Genomic DNA, 22,388 nt, shown 5'->3' with positions numbered 1-22,388 from the left:
CCTTGGACCACTTTTGGTAGGTACTAACCTACCAAAAGTGGTCCAAGGTTGACAGTTTGGAGAAATTCAAAGGTCAGCTTAATAGTTAACTACAGGAGGAGGGAAATGTAGGTTGTCTATTCCCTTTTCTTTTATTAATTATTTTTTTTCTTTTATTTTTTATTATTATTATTTTACACTTTTTTTTTCTTTTTGGCTGGTGCAGTATAAGCCTTAGGCTTCCTTGCACCATACAACCATTACTAATACTAAGACCTTTGAGAGAATGGTTAATATCCTGATGAAAGATTCATTGCTGCAAATAACGTTTCATATAAATATCAGGTGTCTTGTCATTCCAAATTTGTACAAGTCTCCAAGTATCCCATATTGTATGCTTTATCTATATCTAAACATACATCACTAAGTGTTCTTTTCTTATGAAAGCATTTCTTATGTTGTTTTCTGCTCTGTTCGTTAAAGTTGACCAGTTTTTTCTGAAACCACACTGAGCCAGATTTAGTACGTTACAGGATTCCAAATACCATGTCATACTTGCATCTATCATATTTTTCTAGAATTTTCTTCAGGCAACCGGTTAGAGCTATGGAGGTATAGTGGTTTGTATCTGAGTGATCTTTATCTGGTTCTGGGAAATGCCAAAGCTATTGCATGATGCCAAAGAATTGGAAAAGAATTTTCTATGTATATTCTGCTATATAATAGTAACAATATGAATGATTTCTCTTCTAGTTGTTTTATCATCATATTGGCTATTCCATATGGACCCAATGCACTTTGTTTTATCTGATAGTGCTTTGCATAATCTGGTCAAGGTGAAAGGCAGACTATATAGTTCATTAATTTTGGTTGAAATAATCAGGTTATGCACTTCTACTCGAGTTTTGTATTTCTAAAATGTTGATATGTATGAGGCACTCATACACATATTTCTGCAGAGGTTTCTTCCAAGGATATTTGCAATACCTTAGGTTAAGTTATATCTTGTCCATTCCATTTAATAAATAGATATAAAGCAGTGAGATTCTCTGATATCTGTTGTTCCTCTTGTTTATTTTGCTCCAGACTGCATGGCTAATTGTTTTTCTGGTAATTGCTGAAGTAAAACTATTCCAGGAATATTTTTTACTTCTCTTGGTAATGAGTCTTTCTTTTTTTGCTCTTGCTTTTTTGTATGCTCAAGCAGAACTAATCCAAGTATCTTTATTACTTCTCTTTGTAATGTGGCTTTGTTTTTGCCCTTGCCCTTTGTATTTCATTCGATTGTCTGTGAATGTTTTCAGAATGTATCCTTGCTTTAGTTTTTTTCTGCATTACTTGATATCATTCCACCAAGATTTCAAGGTGCATGGGGAATTCTGTGGACATTTTTGGTATTGTTAATTCTGTAGCTTGGAGTAGCTTGTTTATTATTTAGTCAACTGCAGAATCCATGCATATTTGTCGGACATGTTACTGTCCTAGTATGGCTAGTTACTTGTACTTTTTCCAATTTTCTTTGTCTAGCTTTCACTTTGGTGTTCTTTCTGATTGCCAAAGAATGTTTTTCCTTAGAAATATCTTTAATGAGTAGTGGTTGCTGTTCAAAGGTTCACTATGTACCAGCCATTCAAGTAGAGGACATACTGTTGCAGTGCAAACAGAAAGTTCTATTGCTATAGCAGTTCTTGTATGCAATCTTACTTATGTGCAAGTTCCATCATTTAAGACTGTTAACCTGCAGCTATCAAAAAAATTTTTCAATACCCTGTCTTCTTTCATTCATGTATTCATTTCCCCATAGAGGTGGGGGGGAACAGCCATTCAAATTTCCCATAATATAAAAAAGGAAATGGTAACTGACTGGCTTCTTCTAGCTCTTCACATCTTATATCATGGTTTGGTGGAAGATGAATACAGACACAGACTATCATTAAATGAAGTGTAATGCATACTGCTACTATAATGGTTCTTAATGGGATCAGCAGATATGCTACAGTTTACTACAGAATTGTTACAATGGTAACAACCAGATACGTATGCTAGATTTTACAACAAAATTGTAACAATTCTGTAACAATTTGCAGGTGTAACAATGCAGTGCTTGTTAAATTATAATGCAGTGTTTTAATTATATGTTATTCTGTGGTTTTAAGAAATGTTTCTTGTAAACAGAAACATGTTGGATCGCACTGTACTAAAAGTCAAGGATGTCATTAAAATTGTTGTGGAAACCTCTACAGTTCCAATGCAGAAAACACTTTATTAATCAGGTTTTGGAGTTGTTGTTGTGGGAGTTTCTGGCACATGGGCTACATAGGCCATACTGCACCTATCAAAGTAAGTAAGGATACATGTGATAACTGCTCTGGAAGCAATTAGAATCAATCATGCATTTTAATTCATTTCAGGTAGGTGAAAAATTCTGATAGTTCTGTCACTAGGTTTGGGAGCAGCCTGTTGTCTATCTATTTTCTCTCTTCCTTTTTTGGAGAAGTTTCCTAGCGTCCATGTCTTCCACAGCAAAGATCTTAAGTATGGATTCTTCTGATTGATCCCTTTCTTCTACATCTATATGATCTATCCTATGGTGGTCTCTGCCTGTACACCTATCTTTAGTTTTATTTTATTTTTCTTTGCAAAGTCAACAGTTGCAGTGTCTTTTTGTTTTTTGTTTTTGATAGTTGTTGGCGCATCGGCTTCTGTGGCCATATTGCACCTCCCAAGGTTTTTTGCAGTACTTTGATCCAAGCCCGAGGCGGGAATCGAACCCACGACCTTTGGGTTGCCGGGCAGGTACTTTACCCACTCGGCTAGCCCGGTCGGCAGTTGCAGTGTCTGGTGGCAATTTTGTTGTTTTCTGTGAGAAGCCAATGTGCCCAGTCTGGATGGTCACATCTGTTTGTAATTATACTTGAGTGAAGGGATAGCGCTCTGCTCCTCATCCTTAGTTTGCATTTTTTATTGAAATTATCGCTATTGATAACATTGAACAATGGCTGACACTTAACGTTGTTGTTTCCCTTCCCTTACAGAAATTTTTCCTGCTTTGGCCTTTGACCCTCAAGCTTGGGGTTGTTAAAGGTCTTGACATCATTCTGGAACTCTAGGGTGGCTGATTGTTGCACTGGGGTACTGAAGATTAATTTGTTTTGTGCAAATAGCCAGCCATTACCATGATTTATATTTTTTCAGCTCTTGCCTACCAAATAAATTGGAATAATACTGGCAGCCATACTGTCTTCCCCATTCTCTTTGACCAATAGGCTTAAAGGTCATTGAGTTTTGGCGGACTTTTGTTTGCTGTAAGTCACCATTTTGTGTTTGCATGGCTGCCTCCATATGGGAGTCGCCATTTTGTGGTGTAGCTATAACCTATAGCGTTTTTGTATATTGAGTTATTACAGACTGTTGGTAATACCATTTTAGCTTGTTATACTATCTTTGGTGCAGATTATTGGCTGCACTGTTATATAAACATTATCATTGACTATAATATATTTGTTTTGGTAACCAATAGTTACCTTGAAAATATTGTGTATACTTGAATTGCCATTTTTATCACTATGTCTTTTAAATTTTGTAACTTTTGTTTGGGTGCTCCTAATATTTTGCCCTTTAGTATACTTTCTTCTCATGCCCTATAGACCCCCTCCATAAAGTTTTGGGGGTTTTGGCTTATTAGGGACTGAGATATAAGCATAATTGTCTTGTTTGCTCAAACCTGCCTTCAATATTATTTTTGGGCTGGTTTGGGCTGTTATTTTTTAAACTTAAATCGCCCTTTTCTCGATACCTTTTGGGCGGATCCTGCTCATTTTTGGTGTGGTAATTCAGAATAAAAATACTTATTTTTGTGAATTTTCTGAACGCCCCCTGGTGAGTAGAAACAGAACTATTCATTATCAAACTTTAGGTACAATTACATTCAAAATGGATAGCTCCACCAGCTCAAGTACTTCTCGTGATGATAATACAGGTAAGTGTCCCCAACTATTGAACATTTCAGTGTTGGACAGTTCTCTTACACAGAAGTTTGGACCCATTGGTTCGATTCTTACCAGTACTCCTTCTAAAGTTGAAGGCCCTCTGGCTTTGAATGAGTCTCAGTCTAAGAGTCTCAAGAACTTGATTGTGGACATTAGTAATCCTTCTGAATTGATTTCAGCCTTTAACTTTTATAAGAATCAGTTTTCTGAAGTTTCGTATAAGGGCATTCCATCTAAGTTTATTACATCATCTTGGCAACTTTGGAATGGTGTGGAGGAGATAATTCAGAAGTTGGCCTTTGCTTTGGAGGAACAGAAGAAATTTTTCAACGACTTCGCTGCCAAAGACGTTGAGACGACTTCAAAGCTTAAGGAGGAGATTGCTTCTTTGCAGGTTGCAGCTACAGATAATATTTATTTGAAGGAACTATTAACATCAAAGGATTTCCAAATCACAGAACTTCGTACAAAACTTGCAACTGCGGAAGACTTCTTGACTAAATTTGAGGATGTTTCTGCCAGCTTGCTGGCTAAAGATAACCAATTGAAGGATATCCAAATAAAATTGGATACGCTGACGCAGCAATTGGATGAAATCTCCAAACCCTTGTCTGTTTCCTCAGACCCCTCGACAGCATCCACGTTTGCTACAGTAACTACTACTAATTTAAGACCTCAAACTGGTCCAGCTCTAGCCCCTCCACCTTCGGGTGCTCAATCGAAACACGTTCTCTTCGTCAAAGCTGGCGTAAACAGTACGGTAACGTCAAGCGAAGATGTAAAACAACTCCTTTCTTCGGATTTTAAGCAAGAGTTAAAGAAGGTTAAGATTAAATCAGTGCGAAAGCTAAGGGAGAAAGGGATAGTAATAGAGACTGCTACTGAGAATGATCTCCGTACTTTGGAGAATTGTGGTAAATTTGCAGACTGCGATCTTCACATAGAACATCCTAAGAAGTTAAACCCAACCTTGGTAGTTTTTGACATCCCTGGGGATTCCTCAGATGAGGACTTTTTGGATGACTTGTTTGAGAAAAATCTCTGTAATAAAATTGATAAAAAGGATTTTGAAACAAATACTAAAGTAAGATTCAGGTTTGGCTCGAAAAATAAAAATACTTGTCATTTAGTTTGAGGTTTCCCCGAAAATGAGACACTGCTTATTGAGTTCGGATTGTACAGTTTTCTTGGGCTGGACAGCCCACAGTGTAAAGGACTTTACCATTGTTTCGCGCTGTTTTCGTTGTTTAGGATATGGTCATTCCGCAAAAACTTGTCAACAAACTGCTAATGTATGTGGTCACTGCGGTGATCAAGGTCACCAATTTGACAATTGTACTAAGAAAGACTCCCCCCCTTGCTGCGTTAACTGTAAGGTGAGGAGAAAGGATAGTAAACACTCTTATAGGGATCTTAGCTGCCCGGAATTTATTCAAGCACAGGAGCTGATTCGCTCAAAAACTAATTTTCAATAGAATCCTCCATTCTTCTTTTAGTCCTTCGCTAAAAGTTATACAACTCAATTGTCAGAGGTCAGCTTCGGTTACTAATGACTTAGCAAAAATTGCAATTGATAAAAAGATTTCGTTTATGGGTTTACAAGAATTATATTCAGTAAAGGGTTTGGTTAAAGGCTTTCCTTTTTCGTTTCGAATAGTCTCTTCTCATATACAGCATATTGGTACTGGGGGGAATGCCAGGGCTATGGTTTGGGCAGCTCTGGTGGTGGCTGACCCCTCATTGGTTGTTACTAAAATTAATACCTTGTGTTCTAATTTTGCTGCCTGCGCCTGCATAGAGGGTCCGTTTGAAAAGTTTTATGCTATATCATTGTACATGCGTTGTTCACAAGGTGTACAGCCAATTGAGCCTTTTTTAATCTATCTGGACCACGTATTATCGCATTTAGCTGGTGAAAAACTACTAATTATGACAGATTCTAATTCTTCTTCGTCGCTCTGGTCTTCTTTTCCTCCAAATCTTAAGGGTGAGTTGTTTGAGGAGTTAATTTTTTCTAAAGGTTTAACGGTTTGGAACATTCCGTATTCACCTCCAACTTTTGTTTCTGCTTCCGGACAGTCCAGTGTTGATGTAACTCTTACCAACAGAGCCTTTGGCAGTAACATTCATTCTTGGTCGGTTCAGCCCACGTGGTCCGGTAGTGACCATAATGCCATTGTATTCCACATTAAATTTAACGTTTCCTTGGGCCCTTCCAGACACACAGCTGATTTTCCCAGATATAGAACAGTTAATATAGATTGGTCACTTTTTGATGCAAAATTTTTGGATACTTTTACTCCTACCTGTATTGCTTTTCTGAATTCTCTGGACACTAATTCCCATCTTGAAGAATTTATGAAGTTATTCTCTTTTGTTTGTGACTCTACATTGCAGAAATGTTCTCGTTCCCCTTCTTCCGTCCCTTGGTGGACGTCTGAGCTCTCGAACCTGAGAAAAGCTTTTAGCTCTGCAAGGCGAAAATTTCAAAGGGCTAAGCGTTCACACAGACCCCAGGCGGAAATACAGACTTTTTACGAACAGTATAAAACATCAAGGAGAACTTATTTCAATACTATATATAAATGTAAGAGAAAAGCTTGGGATGATCTAATTTCAAAAAACTTAAATTCTGACCCTTGGGGTTTTGTGTTCAAACTGGTTACTGAGAAGATTCACCCTGGTCTGATCCATTCTTCAATCCTAAAACCAGATCTCACGGAAACTCTTTCTTGGAAGGAATCCATCACTCTCATTTTACAAGAAATAATAAAGGATGATATCACCGTTCCTGAGAGTCCTTTGCAGACTTCCTTAAGATTGAATCATCTTTGTTACTCTGCTTCAAGTGTTGAGGAACCTTTTTCCATTTTTGAAATCGACAACTCCATCAGTTCACTTAATTCGGGCAAATGTCCCGGTCTGGACTTGATGGAGGTGTCCATACTGAAGCAAATCTGGAAGCTTTGCCCGACTTGCATTAGTGACTTATTGAATTCTTGTTTGGCTGGTGGTTGTTTTCCTGATTCTTGGAAGGTAGCAAATTTGAAAATATTATTAAAACATCAAGACAAACCGGCAAATATGGTTACTTCATATAGGCCTATTGCTTTACTTCCTGCTTTAAGCAAAGTACTAGAAAAATTAATCTCACTTCGTTTTCAGATTTATTATAACAATCATTCTCTTTCGGCACGTAATCAATTTGGCTTTCGGAAAGGGTACTCAACGGTGGATGCCATTAATGCCACCCTTGATTTGACAGCTGCCTCTAATAGCAAATATGTCCTTGGTCTCTTTGTAGACTTCAAGGGGGCCTTTGACACCTTATGGTGGCAAAGTGTCCTCGCGAGGTTTCGGGAGGCCGAGGTTTCCATTCCTTTATACAGGTTAATATCAAGTTATTTCTCAAACCGTAACATTGTTGTCTCCTCTGGCTTTGAAGTTGTAAAGAGACAGGTTACTCGTGGCTGCCCCCAGGGCTCTGTTCTGGGACCAATTTGTTGGTCCGTTGTTCTGGATGGGTGGCTCACTCAAAATCTACCATATACACATAAAGTTGCTTACGCCGATGATTTGGTCGTTCTCATCCTTGGTAATTCCAGGTTGGAATTGGAGGAACGTGCCAATGAGGCACTCCTTGATCTTGACTGCTGGTGCCAACTGCATAAGCTCGAGGTCTCAGTCTCAAAGACAAAGCAGATGCTGTTGAAGGGGCGGCTAGCTGTTAACAGACCACCAACCGTAAAACTTAATGATAATTCTATTGGCCTTGTAACTTCTTTCAAATATTTAGGAGTCATGCTGGATAATAAGCTCAATTTCGTCCAGCATGCGAAATACTTGCTAAAGAAAATTAAAATCCTCACTGGCAAAATACTTCATATAGCAAGATGTACTTCTGGTTTAAAATCCAGTGTGCTTCGAACATATTACAGATGCATCTTTATCCCGATTATTGTCTATGCTGCTGGTGCTTGGGGCCGTAAATGTACTACAACTATGGTTGCAAAGTATCTTATACAAGCGCAACATTTTTTCCTTTTAGCAACATCACATGCTTGCAGAACCATTTCTACCCCAGCCCTGTTAGTTTTAACTGGGAAATTACCAATTCAATATGAGGTTATTCAAAATTTTCTTATGTTCCATAAAAGTCGAGGTATTCTTGTCCAATTGAACCAGTATTCTAACAATTTGGATCTTACCTATAAGGAGGAATGTAAAAGGTTGACAGCACTCTTTAAAGATTCCTGGCAACAGGATTGGAATCTTAATACAAAAGGAAGAGTAACTTATAGTTTTAAACCTACAGTAGAAATTTTTACTAGGGATAACTTTCCCTGGTTTACGCCAGGTCTATATCTCACCTTTCTTCTTTCTGGGCACGGTAGCATTAATTTTAAGCTTTTTCATTTCGGTCTTGCTAACTCTCCAAACTGTTTGTGTGGTGAATTGGAAACAGTTCCACACATAATATTAGACTGTCCTTTATATGTTGATTTACGGCTTCCTTTTCAATTAATAACAAACGTGTTTGATGTTTCTGAGTTTCCTCTTTTGGTTTCCTCTTTGGAATTGTTTGGGGCTTTTTCAACTTTTGCGGATAAGGTTTTCAAACGTCGGAAAATCTTAATGTCACATAGTTCTTAGATAACATCGACACCATTAGGAATCTAACTCTTGTGTTTTAGGTACAATAATGCACAGTTTTTGTTTTGCCCTGGTTGGGGTGGAGTCTTTCTTCTTGTACTTCTGTTGTAAATGAGATGTCTTAGCTCGTAGTTAAATGTAAATATGTAACAAAGTTTTAACTCTTCTAGAACTTTTGTATTATATTGTAACTTACAGTTATTACCTGGTTTTGTTTTTGGGTTTCTGAGTCTGTTCTGTGTTTGTTTTCTAGTTTTGTATATATGTATATCTCTTCTCAGAAATTGAGATTTTGTAAATTTCAGCCCCATTCGGGCTGGTGGTTGATTCATTAAGTTAAATGGTAAATGTAATTATTTACTTAAGTGTTGTTCCAATAGTTGCTGAATTTTGTTGTAATAAGTTAATTGGTGTTATTGAATCAAATTTAACTTAACTGTAGTTGAATATACTTACTTATTTTTGCTTTCAATTGGAAGATTTTATATAACAAAATATAAATAATATTTTGTAATAGTAAGAGTTTTAAAGCAATATTTGTTGAAATGTTTTTAATTATTTGCCACTAGTGTTGAGGAAATTCTTTTTTCCTCTTCTGTTTCCTTTTCTAACCTATTTCTTCCGTTTCTTTCTTCTAACTATTTTCCTACTAAGTCCTTCCCATTTATTCTTGATGTTTTGCATCAGTATGAAGTATAGTAGTTCCTGGCTGCCTCCACGTGGCTAGGGACGGGAGTCTGGGGGTAGAAGGAAATTGCTTCTGCCCCCAGACTGCGAAATGCCAGGAGCCGGCACACAACATACAACAGAACACACACTTACACACAGTAACGGGTTCAAACATTTTATTAGTTGTTCTTTCCTTGAAAAGTTTTTTTTTTTTTTTTTCTGCCGGCTCAGCGATATGCTTTTAGAGTATACTGCGGTGTATAGGGGAAACCCTGGATCCCGCCTAACAAACACAAATACTTGTTTGTAATTATACTGTACCATCTTTGTGTGATTTGCACATATGATGATGTATTCGTATTTTGTTTTTGCATTGCCCTTTTTTGCATATTGATATGTTACATTGTGTTCAGTCTTGTATCTTTTTTTTTCCTTTCTTCCACTGTTCACATTCTTAAGTACACACTGCATTCTCCTCTGCAGACAGGGCATCTTGGATTTAAAAAATAAATATTTATAAAAAATTAAGAAGAAATATTTGTTTGTATAAATATTGGTCAAAAACTCCCTTTCAAATTGCTTTTAATAGAAGTTTTCTTTATACAAAACATTACAAAAATTTTAACTATTGAACAATGGAAAAAATAAATATTCACAAAGAGCCATGTTCAAATCCTGTAATATTGTAATACTGAAGTTTTGTGAATACCCCCTATTATCAAAAACTGACAACTTTCTTTAAATAAATAAATACTCATGGAAAATCAATAATAATAAATAACTGAAGAAAATATAATTAATAAGAAATATTTTACAAAGCTACATTAAACTGCTCTAGTGCTAACACCCAGGAAGCCCAAAAAGTTATCATGTCACATATTATATATGGAAAACACTAAGAGTATGAGTTTTGTGAAATTTTAACTTATTGCAGGACTAATCTGGCGATACACTCCTCTATCACATATAACAACACAGAATTTCGCATTTTTGGACTAAATTTGACATCAAATTTAGTATTAATGTCCTTGATAGTGATGTATTACTAGATTAATCCTGCAATAAATTAAATTTTCATGAAACTGGCATGTGGACTTTTACTCAACATAAAGCACATTACATTATTCCATATAATGTCTTTTCCAAACTATATATCACATTACAGTTTAATGGTTCTAATTACATTACTTCAAACTTACCAAGTCTGAGGTCCTCATGTTTGGTAGCTGCATTGCGCACCTTGATGATTCCAGACTCAGCAGCCTACCACATATGAAAACAGTAATTTTATTTGAAATATAAATTAATGCATAAAAAAATTTATTCTTATTCAAATGAATTGAATAACTATAAAAGAAAACTGGATTTACTGCTGTTCCATTTCAAATCTCATATCACACTTTTCAGTGCAGCATTACCTAATTATTAAATTTTCAACAACACATTTCACATATCTGATGTTTCATATGACACTAACTCACTTAATAGGGCACCAGATCCAATTATCTGACACTCTACATAGTATGGTACTGCAATATTATTGGAATTAAAATAAGTTATTTGACTATTTTTTCAATATTATGCCACATATTGTATAGTATGTTTTGTGTTCTCTGCATGAATTTAAATTTAAGTAAGCCTAACCTAGGATACCAAAGTACCACTAGCTTTGCAGAACACAGCAGATATTATTTTTTTTGCTTATTTAAATTTGTTTATTTAACATAATAGAAATCGCTCTGTATCTGACAAATCTCACAATTCAAGCTCAAACCTTATACAGAGTTACGTGTGTAAAGGTTGGATTCTAATGCCAATGATTTCGATTTTGTGATTTATTCTAAAAACATATTGATTGATCATATGCAACATAACTGTTATCTATTTATTTGCATCTAATCAAGAAATTAATATAGGCTCTGGAAAGTTATCCTTTTCGAAAAAATTAATTTAAAGTTAGTTCTTCATGAAACTAACCCACAAAGAAGGTGTCTCTGTTAAATACTTATACCGCTAATTTGGTAAGAAAATTAATTTTTAATATAAAAGTTGTTAAACATTACTGTTTTTATTTACTGGGTTTTTGTAACGTTTAATTATTTAATTCACAGTATCTTTGTTATTTATTAGGTGAATAGGTGGTACAACTATCCTTTTTTAATATATTATTTATTGAATGTGCTGGTTGTATGAGCTTTACGGATAGCTGGATGACAGATAACTGAGCTGTTGTTGCACTATGATTATAACTTTAATATCCTTTTAATACAGTAATATACAAGGCAGTAAATTATACTATTACTTGAAAGTGTGGCAGGAAGATTGGCTATTAGACTATAAACAATATTTCTCTAGCAGTTCTACATAAATTGTTGACATAAGTTATTTGTTATATCAAAAATAGGAGTGAAAAACACATCCATAGTTAAATTTCATCATGTGTATGAAACAACTACAGTGCATGAAATTAATTTATCCACCAGATAACAATATGCTAAACTACTTATAATCGCCCTATTGAGATCTATTGCCACATTACAACAGTAAGCAGTTGAATTGCACAACTTGGCAACAAAAGAGATTATGTGATTACATTATTTCATAATTAAAGATTATTATATTTATTTAAAATACACATCAAAAATGATTTCTTGTAAAGACCTTTAAAATAATATATGTTGCATCTCTGTAGACACAAAAACAAACACAATTGAGTATGTTTGTTCATGAGTGCAAAATCATGAACAAACATACACTCAAGAACAGTTTTCAGTATGGATTAGCATTAGCATTGGCATACGATGCAAGAAAGAAAGCTTATGCAGCATCAGCCAAAGGAAAAACAAAAAAAACCCACCCATTTCATCCCTCCATTCGTTCCAAATGCCTGTCCAGCTCAGCCTTAAATTTATTTAGGTTATCACCTTCCACAACAAAAGATGGAAGTCTGTTCCACCAATCAAGCACCCGCTGGCTAAAGATAAATTTCCGCACATCTATTCTACAACTGTCTTTCCTCAATTTGAATCTATACCCCCCCCCCCTCAGGTTCTTAATCTGAGCAAGAGAAAGAATCCCATCAAGCATTCAGCTTACTCAACGCATTCAAGGCTGTATACATCTCTCCAGGCACTGCAATTTGCAGAATTTAAGCCTTTCTTGGTAAGACACCCCTTTGTTCTCCTCACCAATCTTGTTGCCCTTCTTTGTACTCGTTCTAGCAACTCTACATCCTTCCTGAAATGAGACCTCCAGACCTGTACACAGTACTTTAGGTGTGGCCTGACCATTGCCTTGTACAATGGGATATGACCTGCCTTGGCAGCCTATCTATACTGCTCAGCAAACTTCATATTTGACTGCACAATTAATTACTCCCAGGTCTTTTTCATTTTCCACTTCCCTGAGTGTAGTACCACACAGTTGGTACATTTCTCTTGGTTATTGCTACCCATATGCAGTACTTTGCATTTCTCAATGTTAAACTTTAGTTGCCACTTCTCAGCCCATTTGCCAAACTTATCTAGATCCAGTTGGAGTAGCATACTGTCTTTACTGTCATTAACAACCCTGCCAACCTTTGTATCATCTGCAAACTTGGACATTAATCCTGATATACCTTCATCAATATCATTGATGAACACACAAAACAACAATGGGCCCAGCAACAAACCCTGGGGAACTCCACTAATAACATTTGTCCACGAAGAGCAGTGTCCAATGATTACCACTCTCTGTCATCTCCCACTCAACCATCCCTTTATCCATTGTAGCAACTTACCCTTAATTCCATACCTCTCCAATTTGTACAGCAGTCTTCCACGTGCAACAGTATCAAAAGCTTTCCTGAAATCCAAGTATATGATATCAAAATTATTTTTGACATTCAGTCCCTTTGTGACCACATCATAGTATCCAATCAAACTGGTCAGACAAGACCTCCCTTTAACAAACCCATGCTGTGTCTTAACTATTACTGCAGTCTTGTCTAGATGATCCTGCAATGCTTCTTTAACTAGTGACTCCATTAATTTCCCAGGAACACAAGTTAAACTAACAGGTCTATAGTTACTTGTGTCACCTTTTGAACCCCCTTTGTGAATTGGTGATACATTTGCACACCTCCAGTCCATGGGGACCTCCTCTGAGTCCAAGGAAGCTCTCATAATTATGGCTAAGGGTTTGCTTACTTCCTTTGCTGCCTCCTTTAATATAACTGGATAGATCCCGTCCACCCCAGGTGCCTTCCTTATGTTTAACTTCAACAATTTCTCCTCCACTTTGCTCTCAGTTATTACAAAATCACTTAGCTCCCTGTTAGAGTTTGATAAACTTCTGGCATTCCCCTCATTGAATAACTCATATGTGAATGTAGATGCAAAATACTCATTCAGTTTATCAGCTACCTGAGCATGATCATCAATAGTCAACCCATCTATGTTAAGTGGTCCAATCTGATTTATCCCTTTCCTTCTAGAGTTTGCATAAGTAAAGAACTCTTTGCTATTTTTCTTTGCATCCTTTGCCAAAGATTTCTCGTAATCTGCCTTTGCCTGCCTAACCTCCTTTGTGACTTGATTACAGACAAGCTTATATCTGCCATAGGCTTCTGTGTCACCTGATTTATATGCATCCCATACATTTTTCTTCTCTGCCACAAGCCTCATTAATTCATCTGACATCCATTTAGGCCTGAACCTTAAACAGTATTTCTTAGTTGGAATGAAAAGCCTAGTAGCCTCCAAGATTAAGTTCCTGAAGGCTTCCCATTTAGTTAATGTATAACTAATCACTAAACAACAGCTTACAAGAAATTGTTTCATTGCAGAGTTCATAAAAACTGCCTAACATTGAATTAATTCTATAATAAGTGAATATATTTCCTAATAGAAAAATTGTATAATAATGAAAAAGTGCAGTGCAAAATTGTATTAAATGGAGGAGTTATCATATTGGACTCTTGTTTCAATTTTAATAAAAATATTCCAGCTAATCATATTACCAAGTAATTTGATAAGCTGGAATTTTAGGCGATCCATGCCCATTTTCTTATATCTCTGATATTCTCATCCAAGTTTGAAATGTTTAAAATTTGCTAAACAGTAGTTAAAGAAAGGATTTCCTGGTCAAAGTGTCTGTTTTAAAGTAAAATCATTCATAATTCATGCATATTTCTTAATCATAACCACAATTCAATTTTTTTTTTTATTTTCAGGAAAGTATTAAACAAATTTTAAATAACATTTTGTATATGAATTTAATATGACAGTGCAAATAGTATTCACATTCCCCTCCTGTCCGAAGGCTATCCTTATGTATGTTTTTATTTTGATCTGCCACCTTCAAACAGGATGAGAGCACTCAAATTTTTTGCACCACTCATTCAGAACTCCTGTTTGCAGTTTAATCCAATCAAATTTACAGGACTTTAGCTCATCCTGATGGGAATGGGAGTGTTTTGATCTGCCATACTGACACAAGACATCCATTTGTTTCAATTACAAGTATACCAGTTCAGAATTCATTATCTTCGTAGTATATTAGTATTAGCAAATTATGCAAGAAAGCAAACTTATACGAATCAGCCACAAAAAAAAAAAGAAGCTCCCTTCATCACCTGGTCACCCACTCTAACAGTTTGTCTAGTTTTTCCTTGAATTTATTCAAACTACCCATCTCTCCACACCACCAGATAGGGGTTTGTTCCAATAATCAATTACTTCCTGGCCGGATGCAAATTTTCATAGATCTATACTGTGCAACCATCCTTCCTCAATTTGAATTTTGAATTTATATCCTCTTGTAATTCAATAAAAACCAAGTTAATGGCATAAGGAAGACGAGTCATTAATACCCCAAAAGGGCTGTTTTTATTTTATTCCCCCATCTTGAAACAAAACTGAAACAGACTCCATTATTCACCACATTAAAAGAAATGGAAAGTAGACTCCATTAGCTCCTTAGAATATAATTATAATAGCAACGCTTGTGTGTAATTCTTATATATGCCTAATGCTCAGGTGCCTCCGTAGCCAGGTGGGAAGGAGCAGCAGTGCATAGCACACGCTTCTTGATTAGACCGGGGTTCGAGCCCGTCACCACCAAACACGGAGGATGCGGAAAGGTCAGGGAATAACCACCGCATATCCCGGAGCAATATGGCCTTAGTTGCTAATGCTCCTAAAAACCAAAACAACAACAACAGCCTAATGCTCAGTTAATGTATACAATATGTTCTTATAAACCATACATTAATCAAATGTTAAAAATAGCATATAAACTTATGTAACTTGCTGAGATACATTCCCAAAGGTCTAAAAATAATTTGATTTTTTTTTTAAATGAAATACAAAAATATATGTGAATAAATATGATTTCTCTTAAATGTGTTTGAGGTTCAAGCTAGCTCTTTGAAGTGGTACTGGAGATTTCATCATCACCATTAATCAAGTAAAGATATGAGGTACTATTTCAATGCTAATATTAAAATAATTTCAGAAGTAACACACACTACATTCAGTTTTTCTGTCTATATTGCTAGGAGACTGTGTTGCCAATCCTGTGATAGAGTTTAGAAAAATCTCTTTAGAAAAACTATTCTATCCAAAGTAAATCTAGAGTAATTAATATAATTTTTAATCAAATAACATCACTCAGTGGATGACTATTATTCGTTAAAAACTCACACACTGCTGTGAGAGGTTTCAAAACTATTTGGTTTCATCATCAGACAACAGGTAGTCTCACTTAGCAACCTTATGCTGAGCAGCACATATATGTACTAAATCCTATCACACGAGAGGCAACATGGTCCCCTCTCCCTGCAGTATAGACAGAAAAATGAAAAGCAGCATGAGCATTATTTCTTAAACCATTTCAATACCTGCATTGAATGGTACCCCATTTTTTTAATTTGATTAATACATTGGGACTATGCTGCCTACCAATAGGAGTTTTATTATCACATAACAAAAGTTACATTTTCAATCAAACGTTTTTCTTCTGAACACATACTTGGCCATATGTTCAGATGCTCAGCACAAGGTCATAAATTGAGGTTACACGTTGTCTGATGATGGAACCAAATAGTTCTGAAACTGGTCAACATGCCTTCAAGTTTTTAATCACTAACAGATTCAGCTACTGAATGATGTTATTCAATTAAAAATGATATTAGTTAATTTAGGCTGACTTGTGGCTAACATAGTAACTTCTAAAGAAGTCTGTCAATGGATGGGCAATATGGTCCCCTTGGAAGTATAGACAGAAAAGCAAAACACAGTATGAGCACTATTTCTCAAACTATCACCACTACTATCCCTTACTTCAATTTGAATTTTAACCTGCAACTCAATTAAATTGTTGGTCATGAGGTCTTCTCTATACAAATGCCAGCAATCCATTCATATCTTCAATATCCTATTCCAGGTTAAGGTGTTTCATCATGTCTAAAATGTCCTCTTGGACATTTTATTCAGTGTTCTGAAAATTTTAATAGCCATGGACAAACTACAGACAAAGTTTTCATCAACACCAAATGTCTTGCTAGTATATGGGTTGTTCACTCTCATACTAGAAAGATATTTGTAGATTTCTTCAATGACTGTTTTCTATAGCAGAATGTCAGAGGGGAAACAAGAGAAAGCTCTTGTTTTGGTAATCAGCAGTGATTCTATGTGCATTAAGAATTTGCAGGTAAAAGACTCACTGAGTACAGGGTACTAATGTGGAATTTAATTAAAGATATAACTAATGTCATGGGTAAAGGCTCTTGCTTTTGTAAGGATGACAACAGTGGTCTCAGACAGTTTTTGAATTCTGTGCAGTCGAACCAACTGATGATATTACCAACAGCAAATTCAGGGGAAGTAATCAAAGAAGCTACTAGGCTTTTCATACCAATGAGGAAATACTGTTCAAGGCTCAGACCTAAATGGATGTCAGATGAACTGTTGAGATTTGTGGCAGAGAAGAAAAGTGCATATAAATTATCAAGTGATACAGAAGCCTATGGTAGATATAAATAAGTCTGTAATCAAGTCACAAAGGGGGGGTTAAGTTAAGGAAGATTATGAGAAGTTTCTCGTGAAGAATGCCAAGAACCAACAAAGGCTTCTATGCTTATATTAAGAGTAGATGGAATGGGTTCATTCACACTGGGCCACTTAATGTCAATGGGTTAACTGTTGATGACCCTGCTCGGGTAGTGTGACAAATTGAATAGATATGTTGCATCTACATTCACATATGAGGTATTATTTATGGGAGGGAATGACAGAACTTTATCAAACTTCAACGGGAAGCTAAAGGACTTTGTGATAACTGAAAGGAGAGTGAAAGAGAAATTTTTGAAGTGAACATAAAAAAGGCACTTGGGGTGCATGGGATCTATCCAATCATATTAAGGGAGGTAGCAAAGGAGGTGAACAAACCCTTAATTATGAGCCATAATTATGAGAGCATCCTTGGATTCAAGGGAGATCCCAATGGACTGGAGAAGTGCAAATGCATTCCTAATTCATAAAGGGGAATCAAAAGGTGACATGAGTAATTATTAATTACAGACCTATCAGCTTAACATCTGTTCTAGTGAAAATAATAGAGTCACTGGTTAAAGAAGTAATGCAGGTCCATCTAGGCAGGAATGCAATCCTACTGCAGTCACAGCATGAATTTGTTATGGGACGGTTTGTCTAACTAATCTGATAGGTTACTATTAGGCAGTGACCAAGGAACTGGATGCTAAAAATAATTTTGATTTAATATACTTGGATTTCATGAAAGATTTTGATACTGTTGCACATAAAATACTGCTGTATAAAATTGCGCAATGTGCCATTAAGGGCAAGTTACTGCTATGGATAAAGGGTTGGTTATGTTTAAGACAGAGTGGTTATCAAAGGGCACTACTCTTTGTAGACTAATGTTATCATTGAAGTTTCTCAGGATTCAGAGCTGGGCGCATTGTTGTTTTAAATATTTATTAATGATATTAGTAATAGTCATATTACTAATAATACAACTATTAATAGTCATATTACTATTAATATGATTAGTAATAGTCATATTACTATTAATAGGGAATGCCGACCCCATATGAACGTGGGAAGAAGGCGAGGACAAAGAAGAAGGAAGAATATTGTAATAGTCATAGTAATAGAGGCATGTGATGCAAGAAAGCAAGTGTATGAGCTTATGTAGCATCAGCCAAAAAAAAAAAAAAATTCTCACAACCATTCCCTCTAAATGTTTGTCCAGTTCCTCCTTGAATTTATTTAAGCTATCAACTTCCACAACGACAGGCGGAAGTTTGTTCCAGCAATTAACCACCCACTGGCTAAATGCAAATTTCCGTGCATCTATTCTACAACTGCCTTTCCTCAATTTGAATTTATGCCCCCTTAGGTTCGTAATCTGAGGAAGTGGAAGAATCCCATCAGAATTCAGCATGCTCAACACATTCAAGGCCTTATACACCTCAATCAAATCACCACACCACACCACACTCAAGCAAATCTACATCCTTCCTAAAATGAGGCCTCCAGACCTATACGCAGTACTCAAGGTGTGGCCTGATCATTGCCTTATACAAAGGGACAATCACCTTCTTTTCCCTGCTAGCAAAATTCCTGTATATCATTGACAAAACCTCATGGCCTGCTCTTGCAGCCTGTCTGCATTGCTCAGAAAACTTCATATCTGACTGCACAATTACTCCCAGGTCTTTTTCATTTTCTACCATCCTAAGTGTAGTACCACACAGTTGGTACATTCCTCTGGAGTTACTTATACCCATATGCAGTACTTTGCTTAATGCTTAATATTGATTAAAGTATAACAGGCTTAATGTAAAAGTTCGCAGACATACAAAGGTTGGCAGAGTGGTTGTCAATGGTAATGGTAGTATGCTACTGCAACAAGATTTAGAAAAATTAGGTCGATGGGCTGAGAAATGGCAGTTGAAGTTTAACATTGACAAACGCAAGGTACTGCACATGGGTAGCAGTAACCTTGGAGTAACTTATCAACTGTGAGGAACTACACTCAGGATAGTAGAAAATGAAAAATATCTGGGGGTAATTGTGCAGTCAGATATGAAATTCTCTGAGCAGTGCAGATGTGCTGCCAGGACAGCTCATGGGTTTTGTCAATGATATACAGAAACTTTTCTAGCAAGGATAAGGAGGTGATTATCCCTTTGTACAAAGACATGGTTAAGCCACACCTGAAGTACTATATACAGATCTGGAGGCCTCACTTAATGAAGAAGAGAAGGGCAACCAGATTTGGTGAAGGGAACAAAAGGGTACTCTTACATAGAAAGGCTTCAGTTCTGCAAATTGCAGCATCTGGAGACTAGACACCTGTGGGGTGGTCTGATTGAGGTGTTTAAGGTCTTGAATGGATTGAGGAAGCTAAATGTGAATGGCATTTTTCCTCTTGGCTGCACACATGAGGGGGAGCATAAATTTAAGTTGAGGAAGAATGGTTGCAGGATAGATGTGCAAAAGTGTGCCTTCAGCCAGCGAGTAGTTGATTATTGGAATAGACTTCCATCTGTTGTTGCAGAAGTGGATGGTTTGAATAAACTCAAGGAAGAACTAGACAAATTCTTGCAGGGTAAGGATGGCGTGTGCATGTGTGTGTTTTGGCTCTTGCTACCTTGCATCATTTGCCGCTACTACTATAATTCTAAGATGCTATAAAAAATTTCACACCTTTAAAAAGATATGATTCAACATTAAAAAAGAATTATGAAATTAGTATCAGAAAAGAAAACTGCTTAACAACTACAAATTATCAACAAATCCTGCTCAATATTATGTATAGCGTTGATCAAATTAGCAAAGGAAATGAGACTAGCTACAGCAGATTATATGAATGTTTTGGCAAAGAATTCTACAAAAGACAGTAAAGACCATTTTGCATATCTGAACACTAAAAGATAGGAATAAACCAAACTCTAGAAAAGTATCAAAATCTAATCAGATGCCTCGTGAATTGAATACATTCTTTGCATTAATATTTACATGAAATATTTTCAAAGTAAGGAGGAGACTATTAATTCAATTCACAATTTGTTTGAAAATTTCAGAACACAGTCCAAAAAGTCTCATGCAACAAAATCCAATGTTAGATTCATGCTGGTCATTTGTTTTGACAATAAGGGCACTATGAATTCTGACTATGGGAAGAAGCATTACTGCTGCTTACTGTGATGAGGTTTTGATGTGTTTGCATGAGAACATGAGGCAAAGACATTCTCAAAAATGAAAGGACAGCTAGAACCTGCACCATGACAAAGAACCAAGTTCAGCAGTTCTTGGCTGTGAAAAAATAAACCTGGCACAGCCTCCCTACTCCCCCAACCTTGCACTGTCTGACTTTTTGTTGTTCCTTAAATTGTAAAATGGGCATTGAGGTCATTATTTCACTACAGTGGATGACATCAAAGAAAATGCCAAAGCAGCCCTATGTGCAATAAAAAAAAAAAAAAAAAAACAACTCAATTTTAAAGAATGTTTCAAAAAGCTTGGAAAGGCCAATGGAGCAAGTGTGTGTGTATGCATACAGAAGGAAAGTACTTTGAAGGTGATAAAGGTTAGTAAGCAATAAACTTTTATAGTAAAATTCTGGAACTTTTTGAATATACCTTATATTTTCATTTCCAAATCACATTATAGTATGTATGATGCAGTGCAGGATCACCTCAATACGAATGGCATTATAAGAGAATTGGAACCTAGTTCCAAGGTGCTACAGTGAAAAGGAATAGAAGATAAAGGGTGGTTAAAAAAAGATAATACTCCAAGTGAACATTTGTTATGAGTAGGATTTGCCTGGATTCTGTGGTCAAGCCCTTGTTTGCTATATTCATTAATGATATTTATAACGGTATTAAAAGTTTATATTAATGATATTCATTATGGTATTATATCAGATTTCAGTGATAGGTAAATGTATTAATACAATAAAAATGAATACACTGAAGTCTAATAAAAAAAAATTAAAAACAGGAATGAAAATGTAACATTAAAACAAGTTTTAATATTACATTAGACTACTTATAAAATTTCTCATACAACACAATACATAAGAGAACTTTAAATGCCGACCGGGCTAGCTGGGTGGGTAAAGTGCCTGCTTGGCAACCCAAAGGTCGTGGGTTCGAATCCTGCCTCGGGCTTGGATCAGAGTAGTGCAAAAACCTTGGGAGGTACATTATGGCCACAGAAGCCAATGTGCCAACAACTAACAAAAAAATAAAAAGAAAAAGAACTTTAAATTAAGAAAATCATGTGAAATACTTAAGTTAAAACTTCACTCCAGTCATAGCTCACCTCTTTTAAAGGAAGATGCTTTTTCTTAGCTTCACCTGATAATGTTCTTAAATCATTTTGTAAATTTTCAAGTAATTTTTTATCAGAAGTGCTTCTTTCATGAGTCATCATGATTAGGACTAAATGTTTCCTAAAAAAAAGAAAAAAAGATATTTTCTTCTTTTTTTTCCAAAAAGTGTATTTATCAACAATATATACACAGATTTTCAAAATTCAACTGATGCAAAAAACCATTACAGTTTAATTAAACATTATAAAAACTGAAAGATTAAATAAAAAATACCAAAGTATTTAAATGATGTACAGGGTGTTTACAAATTATTCACCTAATTATGAAGCTTGATTAAATTTTATTGTTTGTTTGTTATTTGGATTTTAGGAGCATTAGCAACTAAGGCCATATTGCTCCAAGGATATGTGGTGGTCATTCCCTGACCTTTCCGCATCCTCCGTATTTGGTGGGCACGGGCTCAAATCCCGGTCTAATCAAGAAGCGTGTGCTACGCACTGCTGCTCCTGCCCACCTGGCTACGGAGGTGCCAAAAAATTTTATTGTAATAGATATCTTAAAATGGTTTACTACAGTTATCAAAGCAACTCAATGAGGTTTTTCTCATGCAATTGGCAGCCTTTATCCCAGGAAGCATTACAACAGAATTAAAATGGCAACAGTGCAGGAGAAAGCAACATGCATGTTATGGCTATAGGATACTAAATCTCCAGTGATTGTAAAGAGATGTTTTCAAAGGGAATTCCT

General features: G+C 36.0%; 1 protein-coding gene across 3 annotated transcripts in view; it reads right to left on the bottom strand.

Annotated features, from left to right (window-relative positions):
* The window catches only part of mon2 (Mon2 homolog, regulator of endosome-to-Golgi trafficking), a 273,966-nt gene extending 252,224 nt beyond the window's left edge, over window positions 1-21,742 (bottom strand). For 2 of the 3 annotated variants that reach the window (XR_016548096.1, XM_090389771.1), the window contains exons 1-2: window positions 21,632-21,742; window positions 10,490-10,553 (exon numbers count right to left, since the gene is read on the bottom strand). Coding sequence is in view for 2 of the 3 variants with exons in the window: in XM_090389771.1 (XP_090245897.1) it covers window positions 10,490-10,553; window positions 21,632-21,742 (175 nt within the window). In the remaining variant the exon portion in view is untranslated. The remainder of the gene's footprint in view (window positions 1-10,489; window positions 10,554-21,631) is intronic. The other variant, XM_090389772.1, reaches the window with a different exon arrangement.
* Window positions 21,743-22,388: the final 646 nt, after the last annotated feature.

The sequence above is a fragment of the Mastigoproctus giganteus genome, chromosome 2 (assembly GCF_048544385.1).
Source record: "Mastigoproctus giganteus isolate SK-2022 chromosome 2, ASM4854438v1, whole genome shotgun sequence".
NCBI classification, from domain to species: domain Eukaryota; kingdom Metazoa; phylum Arthropoda; class Arachnida; order Uropygi; family Thelyphonidae; genus Mastigoproctus; species Mastigoproctus giganteus.
This window is presented reverse-complemented; position numbering and strand designations above follow the sequence as displayed.